The sequence below is a fragment of the Eumetopias jubatus genome, unplaced genomic scaffold (assembly GCF_037043125.1).
Source record: "Eumetopias jubatus isolate StellerSeaLion01/CBP00866 unplaced genomic scaffold, mEumJub1_p1.0 scaffold_14, whole genome shotgun sequence".
Classification (NCBI taxonomy): domain Eukaryota; kingdom Metazoa; phylum Chordata; class Mammalia; order Carnivora; family Otariidae; genus Eumetopias; species Eumetopias jubatus.
In genome coordinates this window covers 85,893,539-85,914,082 of record NW_028274820.1, presented here as the reverse complement: position 1 = coordinate 85,914,082, position 20,544 = coordinate 85,893,539, and the positions used below count along the sequence as shown (strand labels likewise).

General features: G+C 38.5%; 1 protein-coding gene and 1 pseudogene across 5 annotated transcripts in view; both read right to left on the bottom strand.

Annotated features, from left to right (window-relative positions):
- The window catches only part of NRF1 (nuclear respiratory factor 1), a 147,521-nt gene that overhangs the window by 66,430 nt on the left and 60,547 nt on the right, over positions 1 to 20,544 (bottom strand). For all 5 annotated transcript variants that reach the window (XM_028104992.1, XM_028104994.1, XM_028104997.1 and 2 more), the window contains exons 4-5: positions 19,002 to 19,128; positions 423 to 563 (exon numbers count right to left, since the gene is read on the bottom strand). In XM_028104992.1, the coding sequence (XP_027960793.1) occupies positions 423 to 563; positions 19,002 to 19,128 (268 nt within the window). The remainder of the gene's footprint in view (positions 1 to 422; positions 564 to 19,001; positions 19,129 to 20,544) is intronic.
- LOC114210570 (proline-rich protein 13 pseudogene) lies at positions 5,054 to 6,017 on the bottom strand (annotated as a pseudogene).

Here is a 20,544-nt window from a genome sequence, read left to right as displayed (position 1 = left end):
TCCTTCTGAGTTTTCCATTCTTATTCCCCAGAAAGGGGAGCCTTCCTTGGCGACAGTGTGGTGGTATTCAGAATTTACATGGAAAGAGGAGCAGCTTAGCCCAAAAGACTAATAGTTTACTTGCCCTGCTTGACGGTGACTCATCAAAGTCCTAACAGTCACCTGTCCAAGCAAACCAATTCTGAGCTACAAGTTTCTTTATCTAACCCAACGGCCCAAGTGAAAGGAAAGAACTGCCAACCAAGGAGGAGAGTATTCTTCTGACACTACATTCTCTTCCCCAAGGCTGCTACCGCCTCGCTGTCAGAACCCAGCCTCTCTCCGCTGCTATCACTGAGCACAAAACTGACAAGTGTGATCTGAGACCCGCCCACACCCGGGCCACTTGTCTTTCTGTCTCCTCCTCACTTCCCGCCCCTTACCTGGGTCATTTTGTCCACAGAGACTGGAATTCCATCGATGGTGAGAGGTGGCAGCTCGGAGTTAACCTCCTGTGGCGCAGGGGCGTGTTCTGCCAGGGCAGACTCCAGGTCTTCCAGGATCATGCTCTTGTACTTACGCACCTGCAGGGAATTAAGGGCAGCAGTAAACGAGATGCCCAGCAACCAGGGAGGGTTGGTGCCAAGCAACTGGAGAGGGGGTAGGGCTACCTCCCTCAGCCACAGCAGAGCCCTAAGAGCAAACACTTCTACAACTAGCAGATAAAAATACCCGCTGGCCCCAAAGACATCACACTGTACAGAATTAAAGTGAAAAGATGATGAAATTGCAGGTAATAACAGTAGAAAGGAGCCAGGGGAAGTTTTACAGAAATACTGCTTCTTGGTTAAAATCATGTTTTCTCATTCAACGCCGACCCCCTTACCTGTTCCAGATCTAATAGGAATGGTGTTCTTTATTCTGCGTTTCCTGGGCCACCTGATAAAACCTAGCTGTGGCAGTTCACCACCAAAATCACTTCCAAGATCACCAAGGACTTATGTCTCTAAAGCTCTAGGCAACCTATCTGAAACTGCCACTACTTTCCTGCAAGGCCAGACTACCCAACAGGTGATTCAAGTGCTTAAGAGGCTGGGCTGAAAGGCATCGGAGGGAAAAACAAGCAGTGTATATTGTAGCTGTGTGTCAAAGGTACCACTATCAGCAAGGCCCAGGGCCAGAGAGAGCCCCGCGGGTCAAGCCCTCCTCCTTTCTGGTCCTCCCTGGTGACAGAGGTAACCTTCGAATCCATGATGTTTCTGTAGCTCCAACATGCCCAGGTCTGAACCAGATATCACTGTTCTGACTCCTTTCCTTCCACTACCAGTGAAAGGTCTCTCCAGAGACAGAGAACTTAATGGCAGCACATTTGTACATGCACACATTCCTCCATGATGAGCAGAAACGGTAGGCAGACACGGGATCCTATAACCACCAATGATGGGTTCATTCACTTACAAGAATACACAGTGGGATAAGGACACCTTAGGGGATAACAAAGAAGCCATGAAATTACGGAAATATAACAAGATGGGATAGGAAACTAACTTGCTTTCAGGTATCAAGCCATTATCCTCGGAAAAAAAGGGAAGAGAAAATGAGGTATCCAAAAATTATGACAATGTTCAAGGCCTGGGTTTTCTGCTCCAGACTGGACTCTCAATCAGGACAAACTTCCTTAGAAGTATCTCATTATGAGGATTAAAAAAGAAAGATTCCCATACTCCATCTCAAGCATGTAGAAAAGTAAAAATTACTGTTGGCTACGAAATACAACTTTTGCAGTGACAGAACCTTCCAAATAGGTCAACAATGAAGGCGATGAAAGAAAAATAGTACAAACACGTTTAATCATTATCATCCCAGAGATTCAGTGGTAGCCTGGTTTCTAACACAAAAAAGAAAGTTTCAAAAATCATTGCCAATATATTTACTGTAACATAAACAGCTGGCGTTGCCATGCCAACTTTAAGGATTTATATTTTCTGCTTTCTAGGTTTCTGTATCCTATGTAGAGTTTTTATGCTACCAGCCCAGAGAAACACCGAATCTTATAAGCGTAAGTTCTGGTCTTTGAACTTTAATATATCAAGTTAAATCATTATATCAGTATGTAGGCCCATAGTAAGAGTGAATGATAATAGTATAAAAATAAATTTCACTGTGCTGGAAATACCTGGCATTCAAAGACAGAAAATCATTAGATTATTACTATTACATTAGCTAGTTTCAAACAATTTTGGCCATTTTTATGGATCAGTAAAATTCTAGGAATTCATACCCAGGCATTTGGCTAAACTTATCAGTGCTATATAATGCCTTAAAAATACCGTGAGTTTCAAAAAGAAAAAAAACCAAATTGCTGGTAGAGCATTCCTCCAAGTAATTTACAACAGAATAACTTTAGCTGTGACCACATGTTTTTAAGGTTGCTCAGTAAAGTTTCCCAGAAGGATCAAGCTAGTGCTTCAATTTGTTCTGACTTACCAATTCTGAGATGCATATTCTTTCACATTTATCAGTCCTCTGAAATTGGGATACATCTTACAATTGCTGTGGATGAGACAACCTGAGGCACAGCTGTCACAGGCTATAGACCTGTGAACTTGGTGGCTGTTCTCCCTGGGAGCATGACTGTGATCCCTTGCCTTTTTTTTTTTTTTTTGATTTTATTTATTTATTTGAGAGAGAGAGATAGCGAGAGAGAGCACGAGTGGGGAGGAGAGGGAGAAGCAGGCTCCCCACTGAGCAGGGAGCCCGACGACACGGGGCTCGATCCCAGGACCTCGGGATCATGACCTGAGCCGAAGGCAGACGCTTAACTGAATGAGCCATCCAGGCGCCCCAATCCCTTGCCTTTTCAATCAACAAACCATTTGAGAAAGGAATGTGAGTCTTGGTTGCAGTTAGATAATCTCCCCAGTGATCTTTCTGGTAAGATCAAGAAGCACCAGCATCAAACTTGTCACAGCTTGGAAAAACATCTAGAGACAATAGCAGAGCACTCTTTAAAGCCATGCAGCATCACTCGTGCTCTTGATGGCACAGAGGACAGTATTACATGAAATGTCACAGACGATGATGACTTTGCAACAAGAAATTATTTGGAAGCACCAGGCTGTGGAAGTGAGGAAGTTTTAGGAATATCAATTTATTTCACATTCCTTTTTTGGTACTATATAAAATGCAATACAATTAAAATCTATGTCTAAATAAGCTTGAAAGAGCTCTTTCAATAAGCATAAAACAAAAATTCTAAGTGATCAGCACTGTGCCGGAGTTTGTCAATGTTTTTTCAGTCTTCATGGTACATAAATAATGGTTCATCTTGTAAGTGATAATGCCATAGATCTGGTGACACAGACGTTTGTTTTTCCAACTTCAAAAACCACAGCTTAAGCCTTTGTTACTTCATACCAATGTCACTGTCAACTAACTGGTTTTACAAAGTTAAAAATCACTTAAAAACAAAATCAGCTAGTCTGCCTACCAGTCTCTCTTCCCCCAATTCATCCTATATACCACTGCCATTTATAAAACAGCTGAGCCCCGGCGCGCCTGGCTGGCTCAGTCAGTGGAGCATACGACTCTTGATCTCGGGGTCGTGAGTTCAAGCTTCACGTTGGGTGTAGAGATTACTTTAAAAAAAAAAAGTATGTAAAAAAAATATCTGAGCCCCTTTGGTGGCTGTATGAAAATAAATAAATAAATAAATTTCTGAAACAATGACTTATGACAATCAAATACAATTTACTGAGCACTTACTATGTGTCAAGCACTGTGTATATTATCTCAATTAACCCTCACATAATTCTATAAGGAAAATATTAGTATACCCATTGTGCAGCTAAGAAAAACAAGGCTTAATAAACAAGTGACTCCCCAAATCATATAGCTAGTACACAGTAATATGGCCACAAATCAAACTAATTTTTATCTAGTTCCAAAGCCTATATGTTCAGCCACTTTGCTATCGTTGTCTTTTTTCTCAAAACCACTTCTACAGTTTCCATTTCTCATAGGATGAAGTCCAAACTTCTCAGTCCAGCATTTCCACCTTTCTAATTATTCCCCACTTTGCCAATACTCCTCCAACCGGGCCACCAGATACAGTTGTGCCTGCCCAGCCCTGGAGACAATGCGAATGGCACCCTCCTAGCTGGTCAGTTTCCTCACTAACTTTTGCAGCGAGCCAAGTTCTCTTCTACCTCTGGGCCTTTAATTCTGCTTCCTACCAAAAAATTATCCATCTTTCAAGGCCCAACCCAATTTCCACTCCCTTTAAGAAAAATTCCTAAGTTTTCTTGCCATAATTCTTACTCCTTTAAATTCCTACAAAATCAAATGATCACTTACATTCTTACATATACCATGTACGACTAGTGTGTGACACCACGATCATTACTTAACATGTGTTATGAAACACTTCACATATTCAGACACATGCAGATGATATATTCCGCCCCCCCCCCCCAAGGAAAAAAAAGCTTTGTTTGGACTGAGAGGTGGAGAACGAGAAGGACCTAAGCCAGCCTACTGAACCAAGGAGTGAGATTCCAAAATGGCAAGCAGAGCTTATCAACCAAATGGACTCCACCTCCCAGCAGCCTTACAGTTAGTACAATCAATAAAGGCTGCTGGGAAATCTATTTGCCACTAAATCACCAAAGTGTGCCAGCCACCATTACAAAAACGGCACAGTTTCTTTTTTTCCATAATTAAATTTCCACAACACCTTCCAACTACAAGTATTACAAAAGAAAGTTTAAAAAAAAAAATCACATTTTACAGATCTTAAACTCATCTTTGGCATTTAGCTCCAAGGTCTCACCATCCTCAAAAAATAGTTCTCCTGCTAAACTCATCAGCTAAAAGTTCTACCCAAGTAGTGAGAAGATGGTCTTTGCTAGCCCATGGCAATTCTTTTCCCATTCTCCCTAGCCGGTTAGGGCTGAACAGCACAGTAAGGCTCAGACTGGGGGGATGAGGGAGAAGGGGCACAAGGGCTAATTTTCCCCAGTGCAAGATGGCATCTGAAGCTTGATGGGAGAGAACTGGCGAGGCTTGTGGGAAGGGTCCAGGCCCTGTATTCAGTCAGAGTCACTGCTGGAAGAGGAGGAGGAGGAGGAGGCGGAGGCAGAATGCTTGCCATGCTGGTGGTGTTTGTGCATCTTTTTATGAGCTTTCTTCATTTTCTTCTGCGTCTTCTTGGTCATCACCCTTCCCGGTCCTACCATGCCGGGTGCCACAGGATTCACAAGAGGCATGCCAGGAGCAGGTGGTGGGTAGGGAGGTGGGTAGGGACCTAGGGGTTGGCATCCTGGATACCCTGGTTGTGGCACAGGATGAGGGGGCCCACCTGGGGGGAAAGCTGGATTCCCCTGGGGGAACTCCTGGGGGAGTTGGAAAGGGGCCTGGAGGACAGGCAGGATTTACAGGCGGTGGAGGGGCAGGATTGGAACCTTCAGGGTACCCGACGTTAGGGGGATATGGATTTGGTCCTGGCTGCCCGGCACTGGGATTCCACAAGTTCAGGTGTTTCCTCCAGCCTCTGGCCGCAGCTGGAGGTCTCTAACTCCTCAGTAGAGGGACAGAGTCTGCGGATCCCACTGTCCTCATCTTTCACCTCCCTTTCCGTGACTAAGTCCGGAAGACTTTCCACGTGCAGATGATATATTAATTAACATTCTCGTAATTGCCAGAGGTGGAGCGTTTAGGGTGTTTATGAGAGCCCTTAAGAGTTCTGGGCACGGAATGTGCTTGCTGAGGATTTTGGAATTGGCTGCTACCACTGTAGTATCAATGGGCCCTTAGTCAGGTTGCAAAAAGAGTCCCAGACAAGATACCATAATTCTTTTGTATAGCTGAAGCCTTTCTGGAGAAAAGAGGAGTCTTCAGAAAGGTGCCATGAAAAGATCAAAACATTTTTTCTTACCTATGTGCTTTTCTGAGGTTAAAAATATGTTGTCATCTGAGATACGTAACACAAAGACGCCCCAGTGCAGAGCTGCCCTCAGACCCATGAGCCTGAAGGACATCTGGCACTGAGCCAGGCCACACGCTGGGGCCCATAAAGCTCTGTTGGCCTTCACCCTGTTCTCTCTCCAGCCCCAAGGTCAGTCTCTTTTCTCCCCCACCTCAGTCCAGACCTCTAATTTTCCTCTCGCCCCCTGGGACCCTAGTCTTAGACCTTGGAGCCTCAAAGGACTTAGATGGATTCCTTATCTCATATTTTGTATCTAACAGTGTTAGTTATTTGTTGTATGTAAATAAAAAAGTTTTTACTTCACTATTTTTTAAGATTTTAATTGCAGTATAGTTAACACAGTGTTCTGTTAGTTTCAGGGGTACAATATAGTGATTCGACAATTCTAGACATTACTCAGTGCTCATCATGATAAATATTCTCTTTAATCCCCACCACCTCTTTCACTCATCCCCCCACCCACCTCCCCTCTGGTGACCACCAGTTTGTTCTCTATAGTTAAGAGTCTGTTTTCTGGTTTGTCTTTTTCTTTGTTCATTTGTTTTCTTTTTTAAGTTCCACATATGAGGAAATCATATGGTATTTTTTACTATTTTTTAAAATATGCTTCCACATTTCCTGTAACTTGAAGACATTTTAAAAAACCTATATAAACTTAGGACAAGAAATCACAACCAACTCCAGAGTCCACTCATCTACTGGGAAAGTAGAATTAAAGACTGAAGCCTGATTTCAAAGAAGCTAGTGACAACCCCAGAGCTACTTCTCACCTCTGTGCCTGGGACTAATTTCTGCACCTGCAGAACTGGTTAGTCATAGCCAGTGTATCCCCATCTAAATGCTACGGATTATTGACTCCGAGGAAAGAGCTCCACCTCCAGAAACTCCTGAAGTTCTTTTGGAAAAGGATGGAAATTCTCTCGCTGTTCCTCAACAAAATATTTCTAGGCCTATTCCTACCAAGCCTATAAAAGAGGGATATGGCAGTAAGCCAAGAGAATGCCCTCGGGACACAGCAACTTAAAAAAAAGCTACCATTTGCCAATGCTTTTCATGCCAGCTCTCTATAAACATATATAGGGGGCTGATAATCAACTTTAATTAATTTCTACTGCTCCCCAGTGAGGTGGGTATTATCCTTATTTTACACATGAGGACATCGAGCCACACACATATAGGAAAAATCAATGTGGGGAAACTACTCAAAAAAATCAAAGCTTAAAAACAGTTTTCACAAATGTGGAGGTTTTAGTTATATATGTCCACTCTAGTTAATACCAACCCATGGGCAAAATTGAATTAGCTTGTCTAAACGTTAATAATGCTGCCTTTTAGGTGGGAGCCGCACCTTCACTAAGAAGGATATTCAAAAGGGCCAAAACACCCAATGGAGTTCCGGAGGTCTTTTAACTTGTTTTTTGTTGTTGTTGTTGTTTGTTTTGTTTTAAAAAGCTGAGGCTTAAGAAGACATAGGTTTTAAACGGCAGAGAGGGATGCCTGGGTGGCTCTGTTGGTTAAGCATCTGCCTTCGGCTCAGGTCATGATCCCGGGGTCCTAGGATCAAGTCCCACATTGTGCTCCTTGCTCAGCGGGGAGCCTGCTTCTCCCTCTGCCTGCCACTCCCCTGCTTGTGTGCTCTCTCTCTCTCTGACAAATAAATAAAATCTTTAAAAAGCAAACAAACAAACAAAACCTTTAAAGATCTGTTAGATCTGAGAGGCTAGATCCCGAGCAACTTAAAGAAACCCTGAGTTTCTGAATAAGGGAATCTCATTCTACATTAAAGTCAAAGGCCCTTTCTGAGAGTTCAGCTAGCTTTAGGTTACTTCACTCCCTCATGTTACAAATATAGACATGGCGTATGTGATCTCTGAACCTAGTAGTTCCTCCAGCCAGCCAGCCATCAACCAAATAATTATTCATCTCCTATATGCTAGCTACTGTACTAAGGAAGAGCTGGGGACAAAATGGAAAGCAAATTTATCCATCACAGCGCCCCATTATTGTGCATATTTCAATCTAGTGGAGAAGACAAACACAAAAATTATCATAAAAATAAAAGTATAATTACAAACTGGGACAAGCACTATGAAGAATGACACAAGCCAACCTCACAGTTCTTTACGTCTCAGGGTCTCAGTTGAGATCCAATGTAGGATTAGAACTTAGAAACCAAACCTGCATTGCTGAGTGCTGACAAACGTTTAAGATGCTTTATTCATTCACAACTAACTACTCGTGGCAGGGGCAATGTGTGGTACTGGGAGCATAATGGAGAACAAAGTAGATCCAGTCCCTCCCGTCTCAGAGCTCACAATCTAGCTGGGGATAGATGTTAATCAAATAATCATACAAATAAAAGTACATCTGCAGTAAGTATGCACAGGACTGTGGAACTGGAAGGTAGCCTCTTTTAGAAAAAGAGGCAAGGACTAAGAAAATGAAATGAAATTTGAATTATTGAATTAAATTTGAAACCCCATATTTAATACCCTGGACAAACCTCTGGGAGATATAATACTCCATCACCATGAATCCAAATCTCAACAGTGGCTCTACTATTCAGAAGTTGGGGAATCTGAGGGGTATTAAGGAAGGCACGTATTGAATGGAGCACTGGGTGTTATACGCAAACAATGAATCATGGAACACTACATCAAAAACTAATGATGTAATGCATGGTGATTAACATAACATAATAAAATTAAATTAAAAAAAAGTTGGGGAATCTGGAGCAAATCACTTAACCTCTCTGAGCTAGTATTCTCTTGCAAAATGAAAATAATAATAATATGCCCACATCTCAAGGTTATTGCCAGAATTATTGAGAATAATCTGCTATATTATACAAACGTTAATTACAACAATCCTCTGCATTTAACAATTCCATAAACATGTATAAAATGCAGATTTACTTTTAAAGTAGGACCAAACTATGTATGGTTCTCTAACTTGCTTTGTTCACTTAATACATCATCTCCATCTGAAAATGTTAACAGAAAGACCTATGTCATCGTATTTAATAGCAGTGGAGCGGTCCCATCTCTGGATGAGCCATCATTTATCTAACTAATCCCTTCTCTTTGAACATTTAGGTTATTCTCAATTTTTAAAAGATACTGTAAAGGGTACAGTGACTGATACACTTGTATATACATCTTTGCTCATTTAACAAATTATTTCCTTAGGATAAAATTTCAAAAGGAAGCTGGGTTAAAAAGTGTACACTTGGGGCACATTTTATATAGTTGTCAATCTGCCCTCTAAAAAATCACACCAATTTAAACTGGCTGTTTGATATGCCAATACTGCAGGTCGTACATCTTTTTCATGTTTGCCAACCCAAACCGTGTAAAGTGGCTTTCTGTTTTAATTCCCATTTCTTTGAAAATTTTGTTTGACATTTGTACTTCCTCCTTCTACTTATGTCTTCTCTTTTGTCATTAGGTGTGTGAAAATATGAATTTAAATGAAAAAACTTAAATATACAGAAAGATGTAAATAACAATAAATGCTTCTACCCTCACCACCCAGATTCAATAATTGCCAACATTTTGGCATAATTATCGGTCATCTGTACACATATACACCATATTTTTTGGGCTAACCACTTAAAGTATATTTTATTTTATTATTATTTTTAAAGATTTCACTTATTTATTTGAGAGAGAGAGAGTGCGCGTGAGCTGCGGGGGGCGGGGGGGGTGCAGAGGGAGAGGGAGACACAGACTCCCCTCTGAGCAGGGAGCCTGACCCCGGGCTTGATCCCAGGACCCTGAGATTGTAGGCAGATGCTTAACTGACTGAGCCATCCAGGCATTCCCACTTAGAGTATATTATAGAGTATATTTAGACACTTGTAAATACTTCAGCATGCATCTTAGAAAAATAAGGGCATTCTCATACATAACTACAGTACAATGATCACATCCTACAAAAATATCAGAATTCCTTAATATCATCTAATATTTAATCCATATTCAAACATATCTTTGGGTCTTTGTTATTCATCTGTTCTTATTTTTACTGATTTTTGAGAGCCCTATATATTAAGAATATTAATCATTAGTTTGCTACTTACTGTGTGATCTTGAACAAAATACTTAAGCTCTCAACCCTCAAATTTCTACATCTGTAAAGCACAAATAATAACATATATATCATAGGGTTATTGTGATGATTAAGTAAAAATCATAAATTTAAAGTGCTTAGCAGAAAATAGGTACATTAAAAATACTCAATAAATTGTAATTGCTGTTATTAACTTGAAAACATTTCCCCCATTGGTTGTGAGCCATTTAATTTTGTTTACAGTGCCTTGCTATACACCTCAATTGTGGACAAGAAGGTAATATGGGCAAAACACAGTATGGAAAAATAAATAGAACCCTGAAAAATAGAAAAAAAAAATTCATCATTAACTATTAAAAGGCCTAGTAATGTATCCAATCCCCTTTCAACAAACTCTTAAAATAACAGACAATCTTGAATCTGAAATCCATATTTCAAAGATGAATAGCCCTATTGAATTTTAATTTTTCTAGAGTTTCTCAGCAGCCTCCAGCTAGAAAAGCAAAAAGGAAGATTAATGACAGCTTCAGGCAGGAGAACAAAATGCAAGTATCAGTTTTAAAATTATTAAATGAGTGCTCACTTTGGCAGCACATATACTAAAATTATTAAATGAGATGATACGAAGTGCTTATAACTATACCTAGAACATAGTAAGCACTCAATAAATGTCAGACATCTAAATCATCTCCTTAACTGTTATTAACAAGAGATTATGGGCAATACATTGCATACTGATTATGATAAACAATGGGTTCTAATTACTTAATACCACTCTGAACACCATTACTGATATATTAAGATTATATTCTGTATCTTGAAGGTTAACAGAAGTCACCCAAAATAATCAGAGCAGTGTCCCCTTTGAGGGATATACTTATTCAGTTTTGTCCATGTTTATTGTTCTACTGAGCTTCAGATATATTTTAGTTATTTTATTTTCTTACTAAATTATCCACTTAGTTGAGGTTCTTAATTTGTAAGAACAGAATTAATGCACAGCATTTTCTTACAAGTTTCAATCTTTCCTTATCTGCAACTATGACTCATCTAATTTCTAAGACTATATATTGACTTTCTTCTCCCTTTTCCTCAACTAGCATGCTAGAAGTTTTTCTTTTTCATTGGACTTTTCATAGTATCATTTCTTGAACGTAACAATTCTACTTTTTCTGCTCACAAATTCATTTTTTCCCCATGTTTACTTAGTCTCGTTTTTCTTAGACTCATCTTATTATTCCCTTTCCAGCTTCTTGAATTAGAGAAGTTTCTTTTCCATCTTCTTGTATATTAAAAAAGTTAAGGCAATGAATATTCCTTTGAGTACCAGTTCAAATCGAAACTTTTAAGTTTTGCTTTTGTATTTTCTAAGTAGTCCGCAAATTAAGAAGTATTTTTAAGTTTCTATGTGGCTGAATACTTTTTCCTGTCTATCTTTTGATATTAAGTTCAAAATGTTCTGTATCATGGTCAAAAATATGGCCTGTATAATTCCACTATTGGGTATTTACTCAAAAAAAATGGAAACACTAATTTGAAAAGATAAATATGCACCCTTTAAGTTTATTACAGCATTACTTACAATAGCCAAAATATGGAAGCAACCCAAGTGTCCATCATAGATGGATGGATAAAGAAGAGGTGGTGTGTGTATATGTACATATACATACATATATAATGGAATATTATAATATTGGAGTATATAATGGAATATTACTAAGCCATAAAAAAGAACGAAATTTTGCCTTTTGCAACAACATGGATGTATGTAAAGGGTAAAATGAGAAGTGAAAGAAGTCAGAGAAAGACAGATACTGTATGATTTCACTCATATGTGGAATTTAAGAAACAAAACAAATGGACAAAGGAAAAAACAGACAAAAAAACTAGACTCTTCAATACAGAGAACAAACTCCTGGCTATCAGAAGCCTGGGGCGGGGGGGGCGACTGAAATAGATAAATGGGATTAGGGGTACACTTAACCTTGACGAGCACTGAGAGATGTACAGAGCTGTTGACTCATTGAAATATATACCTGAAACGAATGTAACACTGCATGTTAATTATGTTTCAATTTTTAAAAAGAGAGATTTGTAGTTCTAGCTGAAAAACAAAATTAAAGTAGTTCCTTGGAAAAAAACCCCATATGGTCTGTATAATTTCTGCATTTTACAATTTATTAAGATTTTCTTTGGGGCCCAATAATAATATTTGCTCAAGTCTTACAATTCATTCATGTAATTTTTCAAATATGGCATGTTCTCTCCTTATATAGTATCAATGCTAGCATATATCTTTTATATTAACCTTATTCTTTTATTCAGATCCCTATGTTCTTATTTCATTTTCTTCCTTATTCTGACAAAGATATTAAAGCCTCCCACCATTGTCATTTGTTTTATTTTTTCTTATATTTGTAATTTTTTGATCTACACACTTTGCTTTACTGTCACTTGAGGCATAAAAGGTTCATTATAGATTTATACTGCTTATCAATATCAAATTACATCTGGTTCTCAGTTAATACTCATTTGTCTTGAGAATTTGGCTTTGTCTGATATTAATGCTGTGATCCATGATTTATCTTTTGTAGGCATTTGTCTGACATACCTTTGCCTATTATTTTAAGATTTTTAACAGCTTTATTGAGATTATAATTCACATACCCTACATATTAGTTTCCTATGGCTGCCACAAGTATCATTAACTTGGTGCCTTAAACCAACAGAAATTCATTCTCTTAGTTTCACTGGGCTAAAGTCAAGGTTATTGGCAAGGCTGGTCCTTCTGAAGGCTCTAGGGGAGAGTCCATTTCCTTGCCTTGTCTAGTTGCTTCTAGCCTATATTCTTTGGCTCCTGACCCCTTCCCTGCATCCAGCCTTTTACTCCTACCAACCCATCTTCTACTTTATCAATCTCCCTTTGTCTCCCTTTGATAAAGACAATGTAATTAGACGTAGGGCGTACCTGGATAATCCAGGGTAATCTCCCCATCTCAAGATTGTTAACCTAATCACCGCAAAGTCCTTTTTGCCATACGAGGTAACACACAAGGTTCCAGGGATTCAGACCTGGATATCCTTGGGGTCATTATTCAGCATATCAGACCATACAATTCACCATTTAAAAAAAATAAAGTGTACAAGTCAACCTTTTTAAGTATAAATGTAGGGTTGTGCAAGCATCATCATAATCTAATTTTAGAGCATTTTTATCCCCCCTAAAATAAACCCATACTAATTGGCTGTCACTTTCCATTCCTCCTTCCCACCTCTCCAACCCGGCAATGACTAATCTACTCCATAGGTTTGCCTGTTCTGGACATTGCGTATAAATGGAATCATACAACATGTGGTCTTTTGTGATTGGGCTCTTTCACCTAGCACAATGTTTTCAAGGTTTATCCATGCTGTAGTTTTTTTTTTTTTTAAGATTTTATTTATTTATTTGAGAGAATGAGAGAATGATCAGTGGAGAGGGGCGGGGGGGCGGAGAGAGAGAGAGAGAGAGAGAGAGACAGACAGACAGACAGACAGAGATACTCCCTGCTGAGGAGGGAGCTGGATGAGGGACTCGATCCCAGGACCTGGAGATCATGACCTGAGCTGAGGTCAGATGCTCAACCCACTGAGCTACCCAGGAGCCCCGCATGCTGTAGTTTTTTTTTGTTTTTTTTTAATCAGTATTTCATTCCCTGTTACTGCTGAATAATACTCCATTGTATGGATAATAACATATTTTATTTATCCATTCATCAGTTGATGAACATTTGGGTTGTTTCCACTTTGTGGCTATTATGAATAATGCTGCTAAGAACATTGTGTGTAAGTTTTATCTATAAGTTTTGCTGCTATGGACATTGTGTGTATAAGTTTTGTTTTCAGTTCTTTTGAGTAAACCTAGGAGTAGAATTGCTGGGTCATGTGGTGACTCTACTTTTAAAATTTTAAGAAATTGCCAAACTGTTTTTTTTTTAAGATTTTATTTATTTTTTTGACAGAGAGATAGAGAGAGAGCACAAGTAGGCAGAGAGGCAGGCAGAGGGAGAGGAAGAAGCAGGCTCCCTGCCGAGCAGGGAGCCCGATGCAGGACTCGATCCCAGGACCCTGGGATCATGACCTGAGCCGAAGGCAGCCACTTAATCGACTGAGCCATCCAGGCGCCCCATCTAACTGTTTTCTGAAGCAACTGCATCATTTCACATTCCCAGTAGCAATGTATGGAAGGTTCCAATTTCTACATATTCTCAACAACACTTATTGTTGTCCACCTCTTTGATTATAATCATCCTAGTAAGTATGAAGTGGTCTCATTCTGGTTTTGATTTTCATTTCCGTAATAACTAATGACTATCATTAGTGCTCATGTGCTTGCTGACCATTTCTCTATCTTCTTTGAAGAAATATCTATTCAGATTCTTTGCCATTTTTTAAAAACTTGGAAGTATAGTTGAACACAACTTACATTAGTTTTAGGTATTACAACATAGTGATTTGATAACTCTATACAGTATGCTACGCTCACAAGTATATCTATTGTCACCATACAATGCTATTATGATACCATTGAGTATATTCCCTATGCTGCACCTTTCATCCCCATGACTTATTCATTCCATAATTGGAAGCCTGTACCGCCCACTCCCCTTCACCCGTTTGCCGATCCCCTACCACCCTGCTCTGGCAATCTCCAATTCGTTCTCTGTATTTTAAGAGTCTGTTTCTGCTTTGTTTTGTTTTTTTAGATTTCACATGTAAGTGAAATCATATGATACTTGCCTTTGTCTGACTTATGTCACTTAGCATAATACCCTCTAGGGTCTATGTATGTTGTCACAAATGGCAAGATTTCATTTTTTTTATGGCTGAGTAATATTCCACTGTGCGTGTGTGTGTGTGTGTGTGTGTGTGTGTGTGTATACACACTACCACTTCTTTATCCATCCCTCTGTGGATGGACACTTGGGTTACTTCCGTATCTTGGCAACTGTAGATAATGCTGCAGTAAACATAGGGGTACATGTATCTTTTTGAAATTAGTGTTTTCATATCTTCTATAAATAGCCAGTAGTGGAATTACTGGATTGTATGGTATTTCTATTTTTAATTTTTTGAGCAACAACCTCCATACTGTTTTCCATAGTGGCTGCACTTCTACCAACAGTACACAAGTGTTCTGTTTTCTCCACATTACCACCAAAACTTGTTATTTCTTTTTCTTTTTTAAGGTTTTATTTATTTATTTTGGAGAGAGAGAGAGAGAGAGAGAAAGAGAGAGCGTGCATACGAGTGGAGGGAGGTATGGTGGGGTAAGAATCTCAAGCAGACTCCACACTGAGCACAGAGCCCGAAGTGGGGCTTGATTTCACGATCCTGAGATCATGCATGACCTGAGCCGAAACCAAGTCAGATGTTTAACCAACTGAGCCACCCAGGTGCCCCTCTTTTTGATACCAGGCATTCTGACACGTGTGAGGGGATATCTCATTCTGGTTTTGATTTGATGATTTGATGATGAGTGAGGCTGAGCATCTTCTCATAGGTCTGTTGGCCATCTGTAGGTTTTGGGAAAATGTCTATTCAGGTCCTCTGCCCATTTTTTAATTGGATTGTTTGGGTTTTTTTTGGTGTTGAGCTGTGTAACTTCTTTATATATTTTGGATATTAACCCCTTGACACATGTATCATTTACAAATATCTTCTCACATTCAGTAGATTGCCTTTTCATTATGTTGGTGGCTTCCTTTGCTGCACAAAAAGCTTTTTATGTTGGTGTAGTCCTAATAATTTATTTTTGTTTTTCCCTTGCCTGAGGAGACATGTCCATAAATATCTTGCTGAGGCCAATGTACAAGAGATCACTGCCTATGTTTTCTTCTAAGAGTTTTATGGTTTCAGGTCTCACATTTAGGTCTTTAATCCATTTTGAATTTATTTTTGTGTATGGTGTAAGAAAGTGGTCCAGTTTTCCTAACACCATTTTTTGAAGAGACTATCTTTCCCCCATTATATATTCTTGCCTCCATGGTCACTGATTAATTGACCATATAATGGTGGGTTTATTTTTGGGCTTTCTATTATGTTCTATTGATCTATGTGCCTGTTTTTGTGCTAGTACTATACCGTCTTGATTATTAAAACCATGTAAATCTGGGATTGTGATACCTCCTGCTGTATTCTTTCTCAAGAATGCTTTGGCTGTTTGAGGTCTTTTATGGTTCCATACAAATCTTAGGATTATTTGTTCTGCTTCTTTGAAAATGCTATTGGTATTTCGACTGGGATTGCACTGAATCTGTAGATTGCTTTGGGTAGTATGGACATTTTAATGATATTAATTCTTCCAATCTATGAGCGTAAAATATCTTTCCATTTGTGCTGTCATCAATTTCTTCCATCATTGTATATTTTTTTTCAGAGTACAGTCTTTCACCACCTTGGTTCAGTTTATTCCTAAGTATTTTATTCTTTTTGGTGCAATTGTAAATGGAATTGTTTTCTTAATTTCTCTTTATGCTACTTCATTATTTTTTCTTCAAATTTTTATTTAAATTCAAATTAGTTAACATACAGTGCAATATTGGTTTCAGAAGCAGAATTTACTTCATTATTAATGTATAAAAATGCAACAGATTTCTGTATATTAATTTTGTATCCTGCAACTTTACTGAATTCATTTATCAGTTCAAACAGACTTTTGGTGGAGTCTTCAGGGTGTTCTAAGTATAGTAGTATGTCATATGCAAACAGTGACAGATTCTTTGCCATTTTAAAACTGGGCTTGGGGTGCCTGGGTGGCTCAGCCAGTTAAGTGTCCAACTCTTGATTTCAGTTTGGGTTGTGATCTCAGGGTGGTGAGATCGAGCCCTGCATGGGGCTCCACACTAGGTGTGTAGCCCGCTTGAGATTCTCTATCTCCCTCTGCCCGCCACCACCCCCGCCCGGCTGCTGCACATGCGCACTCTAAATAAATAAATAAAACTGGGTTGTCTTTTTATTGTTCAGTTCTAAGAGTTCTTTATATGGATTCAAGTTATTTGTCAGATGTATGATTTGCAAATATTTTCTCCCATTCTGTGAACTGCCTTTTCACTTTCTTAATGGTATCATTTGCAGCTACTTTGAACATTTGTGAGTCACTGTATGTCACATAAATTAAATACAGTTGGGTTTTGGTTTGGATTATTGTTGTTCCACTCTGAAAGAAAATCTTTGTCGTTCTCAAAGGAGTTAATCCATTTATATTTATGATTTATAACAGAATTAATTGGCTTCACTTTATTACTTTGTTCTATATTTTGTGTTTTCCTTTTTAAATCTTTTATACAGACTTGTTTTTTCCCTCTTTAATGTTTTGGAAGACATACTCTGCTTCTAATTCTACTGGTATTTATTCTTCAGCCTGTATTTATCAAATGTCAGTCAATGAAGAAAATACTGTTTTTTCTGTCTAGTTTGTCATATGACTGTTTGTTTCTTTTTATAATGTATGGAAGACTCCAGGAGTTTTCCAAACTTTCTTTTTGTTTTTGTTTTTTTTAAAAGATTTTGTTTTAAGTAATCTCTATACCCAACATGGGGCTCAAACTTACAACTCCAAGATCAAGAGTCACATGCTCCACTGGCTGAGCCAGCCAGGCACCCCTCTTTTCAGTGAGCAATTTTCAGAGGTATTTTTCTGAGTCTTCTGGATGAGTCTTTTTCACAGATCATATTACTATTAGTAGTAAAATTATTTTAAATTTTTGATACTGAAAAAAAGAAGACATGCCCAGATTTCATGTTGGTGAACATCATGACACTAAGGACAGCTTGTCAGGCACCATTTTGATCTAAAAATCTACCATATTCTTCTAAGGAAAGGTCCTAATATGCACCCTAAATCTAGGGCCTCAGGAATTTTTGGCACAACTCAAAACAAAACTCAAAAATGTTGAAAAAGAACAACATTTGTATGTGAAAAAAAACACACACACAATAAAACAAACAAAATTTCAATTGCTTACTAATCAGTTCTAAACTCCTGAAATGTCTACATTCGATATGTGAGAAATCCAATAAATGTCCCTTTAGCTAATAAACGTCATCCTAATAAAAACAAAATGCAATCTAAATCTGGACAGACCATTATTCTACTAACGATTCAAAGTTATTTCCACCAGAGAAAGAGTAGTTCACTTAGTATAAGTATACAAAGGTAAAATACTATCTTTATAAACTTAGCTACAGATAGTTAGGCAATCAAAATATTCAACTATATTTCAAAATTGAAGCACAGTGTCAAATAAATTCTTCAAAGAAATGCAAGTGATTTTAAATATGGAACTCAAATACCAGCAAGCAGTAAAATGCTTCCTGAGGTTTGCCTCACGAAGTTTACATCTTAGAATTATCTCACATTTTGTTTCTGACATAAATCAGTAATTTTCTTACAAAATCGTTGGGGCACCTGGGTGGCTCAGTTGGTTAAGCGTCTGCCTTTTGCTCAGGTCATGATCCCAGAGTCCCGGGACCAAGCCCCACATTGGGCTCCCTGCTCAGCAGGGAGTCTGCTTCTCTCTCTGCCCCTCACCCTGCTCGTATTCTCTCTCTCTCACTCACTCTGTCTCTCTCTCTCTCTCTCAAAATAAATAAATAAATAAATAAATAACTAAATAAATAAATAAATAACTTTAAATTAAAAAAAAAAAAAAACCAACAAGATCCTGTGGTGGTGGTTTCTTAAGAAACGTAACACCATCTTTCCCCCCCTGGGTAGAATATGTTGTTATAGTAAGTACAAACAGAAATAATCCTTTTTATTTTGATCTACATAAAATGGTTTGAAAACCAGTCCCACTCCCACCCCCAGATGAGGGGAGGAGAGAAGTAAAAGCTATTGTACTAGACAGAGGATCAAAAGAACAACCAACAACCCACAGAAAGCAAGAGTTGAGTATCTGAGGACACAGCTGAGTTTTCTTACCACATTCTCCAAAGGTGCTGCACCAAACACTTTAAAGACAGGGTTGGGTTTAGAGGGGGAGATACAGAGGACAATAGCTTGCTGTCCCACTCGAGTAGTATATTCATCTAATGTGGCTCGAAGTTTCCTGAATTAGAGAATGAAAAGAGAATAAAAACAGTTAAAGAAGAGAGAAATGACAGTGACAAGGAAACAAAATTTACTTTGACTTGAGACAATTTATTCTGATTAGATACATTGTTGTACCCAAAATGTGAAAAGGGGAGTGTGAGTTTGAATATCCTGTTCAGCAGAAATATGTGCATACCTTTGTCCTAAAGATCAATGACTAGCCCACTGATACAAGGGTCGGCTACAAGTTTGCATCAGGCACAGCCATGACACAAGGCTGAACATGGAGACTTTAATTCTTCCTGATCCTAGCAACGCTAAAGGGGTTTTCTCTTACTGCAACTTGTAATAACGATAAAGATTACTGCTGAGACATTTTCTTGTAGACATTATCATATCATCTCCATGCTTAATGAAGGGGGCCTAAATGACCTGCTTCTAATTTCTTTGACTGATATGTCATTGTTTATGTCTCACTGACAGTTTTATCCAGAAATACGACTTCAAAAATGTCATTTCTAGATTTTCATTGCATATAAACAACAATTCTTGGTCCTATAATATTTTACAAATAAGGAAGAAGTAAAAGAGCTTTTTTAAATATATCAACACTGGACGACAGAAATGTTGGGCTTTTCCTCTGAAATCATGGGAGATTATTTTAAAGTTCTACATTCTATAATCCTTCTGAGAACATAGTCTACTCTCTCCAGGGACTGGTGAATAATTAATTCAGATGAAACAGAGCGAACATGCCTAGTTTTCCATCTTTCTCCAAAAGTATGTACTACCACGTCTATGTCCCTTATAGCAAAGACATTTCTATATATAACACATTCTAATTACTCCGGCCTATCCCGTCATTAAAGGAAATGAGAAGAACTGCCTATCAGGTGGCATATAAACTCTTTGCCGAAAGCTTCCGATCCAGTACTTTTTGGGTTTTTCCTTCAGTTTCTTATAATCTTCCTCTTATAAAATAAACTGTATTTTCTAGCTTTTGTCACATATCATTTGCATGGACTGGCACTCCATCTGGATTCAACATTCTAATAAGACCTAGAAATTTTGGATATAATATTTAAAACACTACAAGAAAAAAACTTCTGGAATATTTTATAGACAAAATTTCTTACCCTCTATGAATGCATTTTGTACAACCATCAAATATTAAGTCCTCTGTGTATTATACCTGCGTGATAATCTTTCTGTGCAACCTACAAACTCTTCAGAAAAAACTCTTCAGCAAAGGACCATATGCCAAACAAGAAATTTGGCAGCATTCCTTGAAGGAATGGTCTATATTCACGCTCTCCAATTCTTTTTTTCCCATTTTCTCTTGAAGACACCCCAATCCTTTCATCCTTACCACTCCATTGGAAATGCTCTTGCCAAGTTCAACCATGACCTCCGTGTTGCTAAATCTAATGGT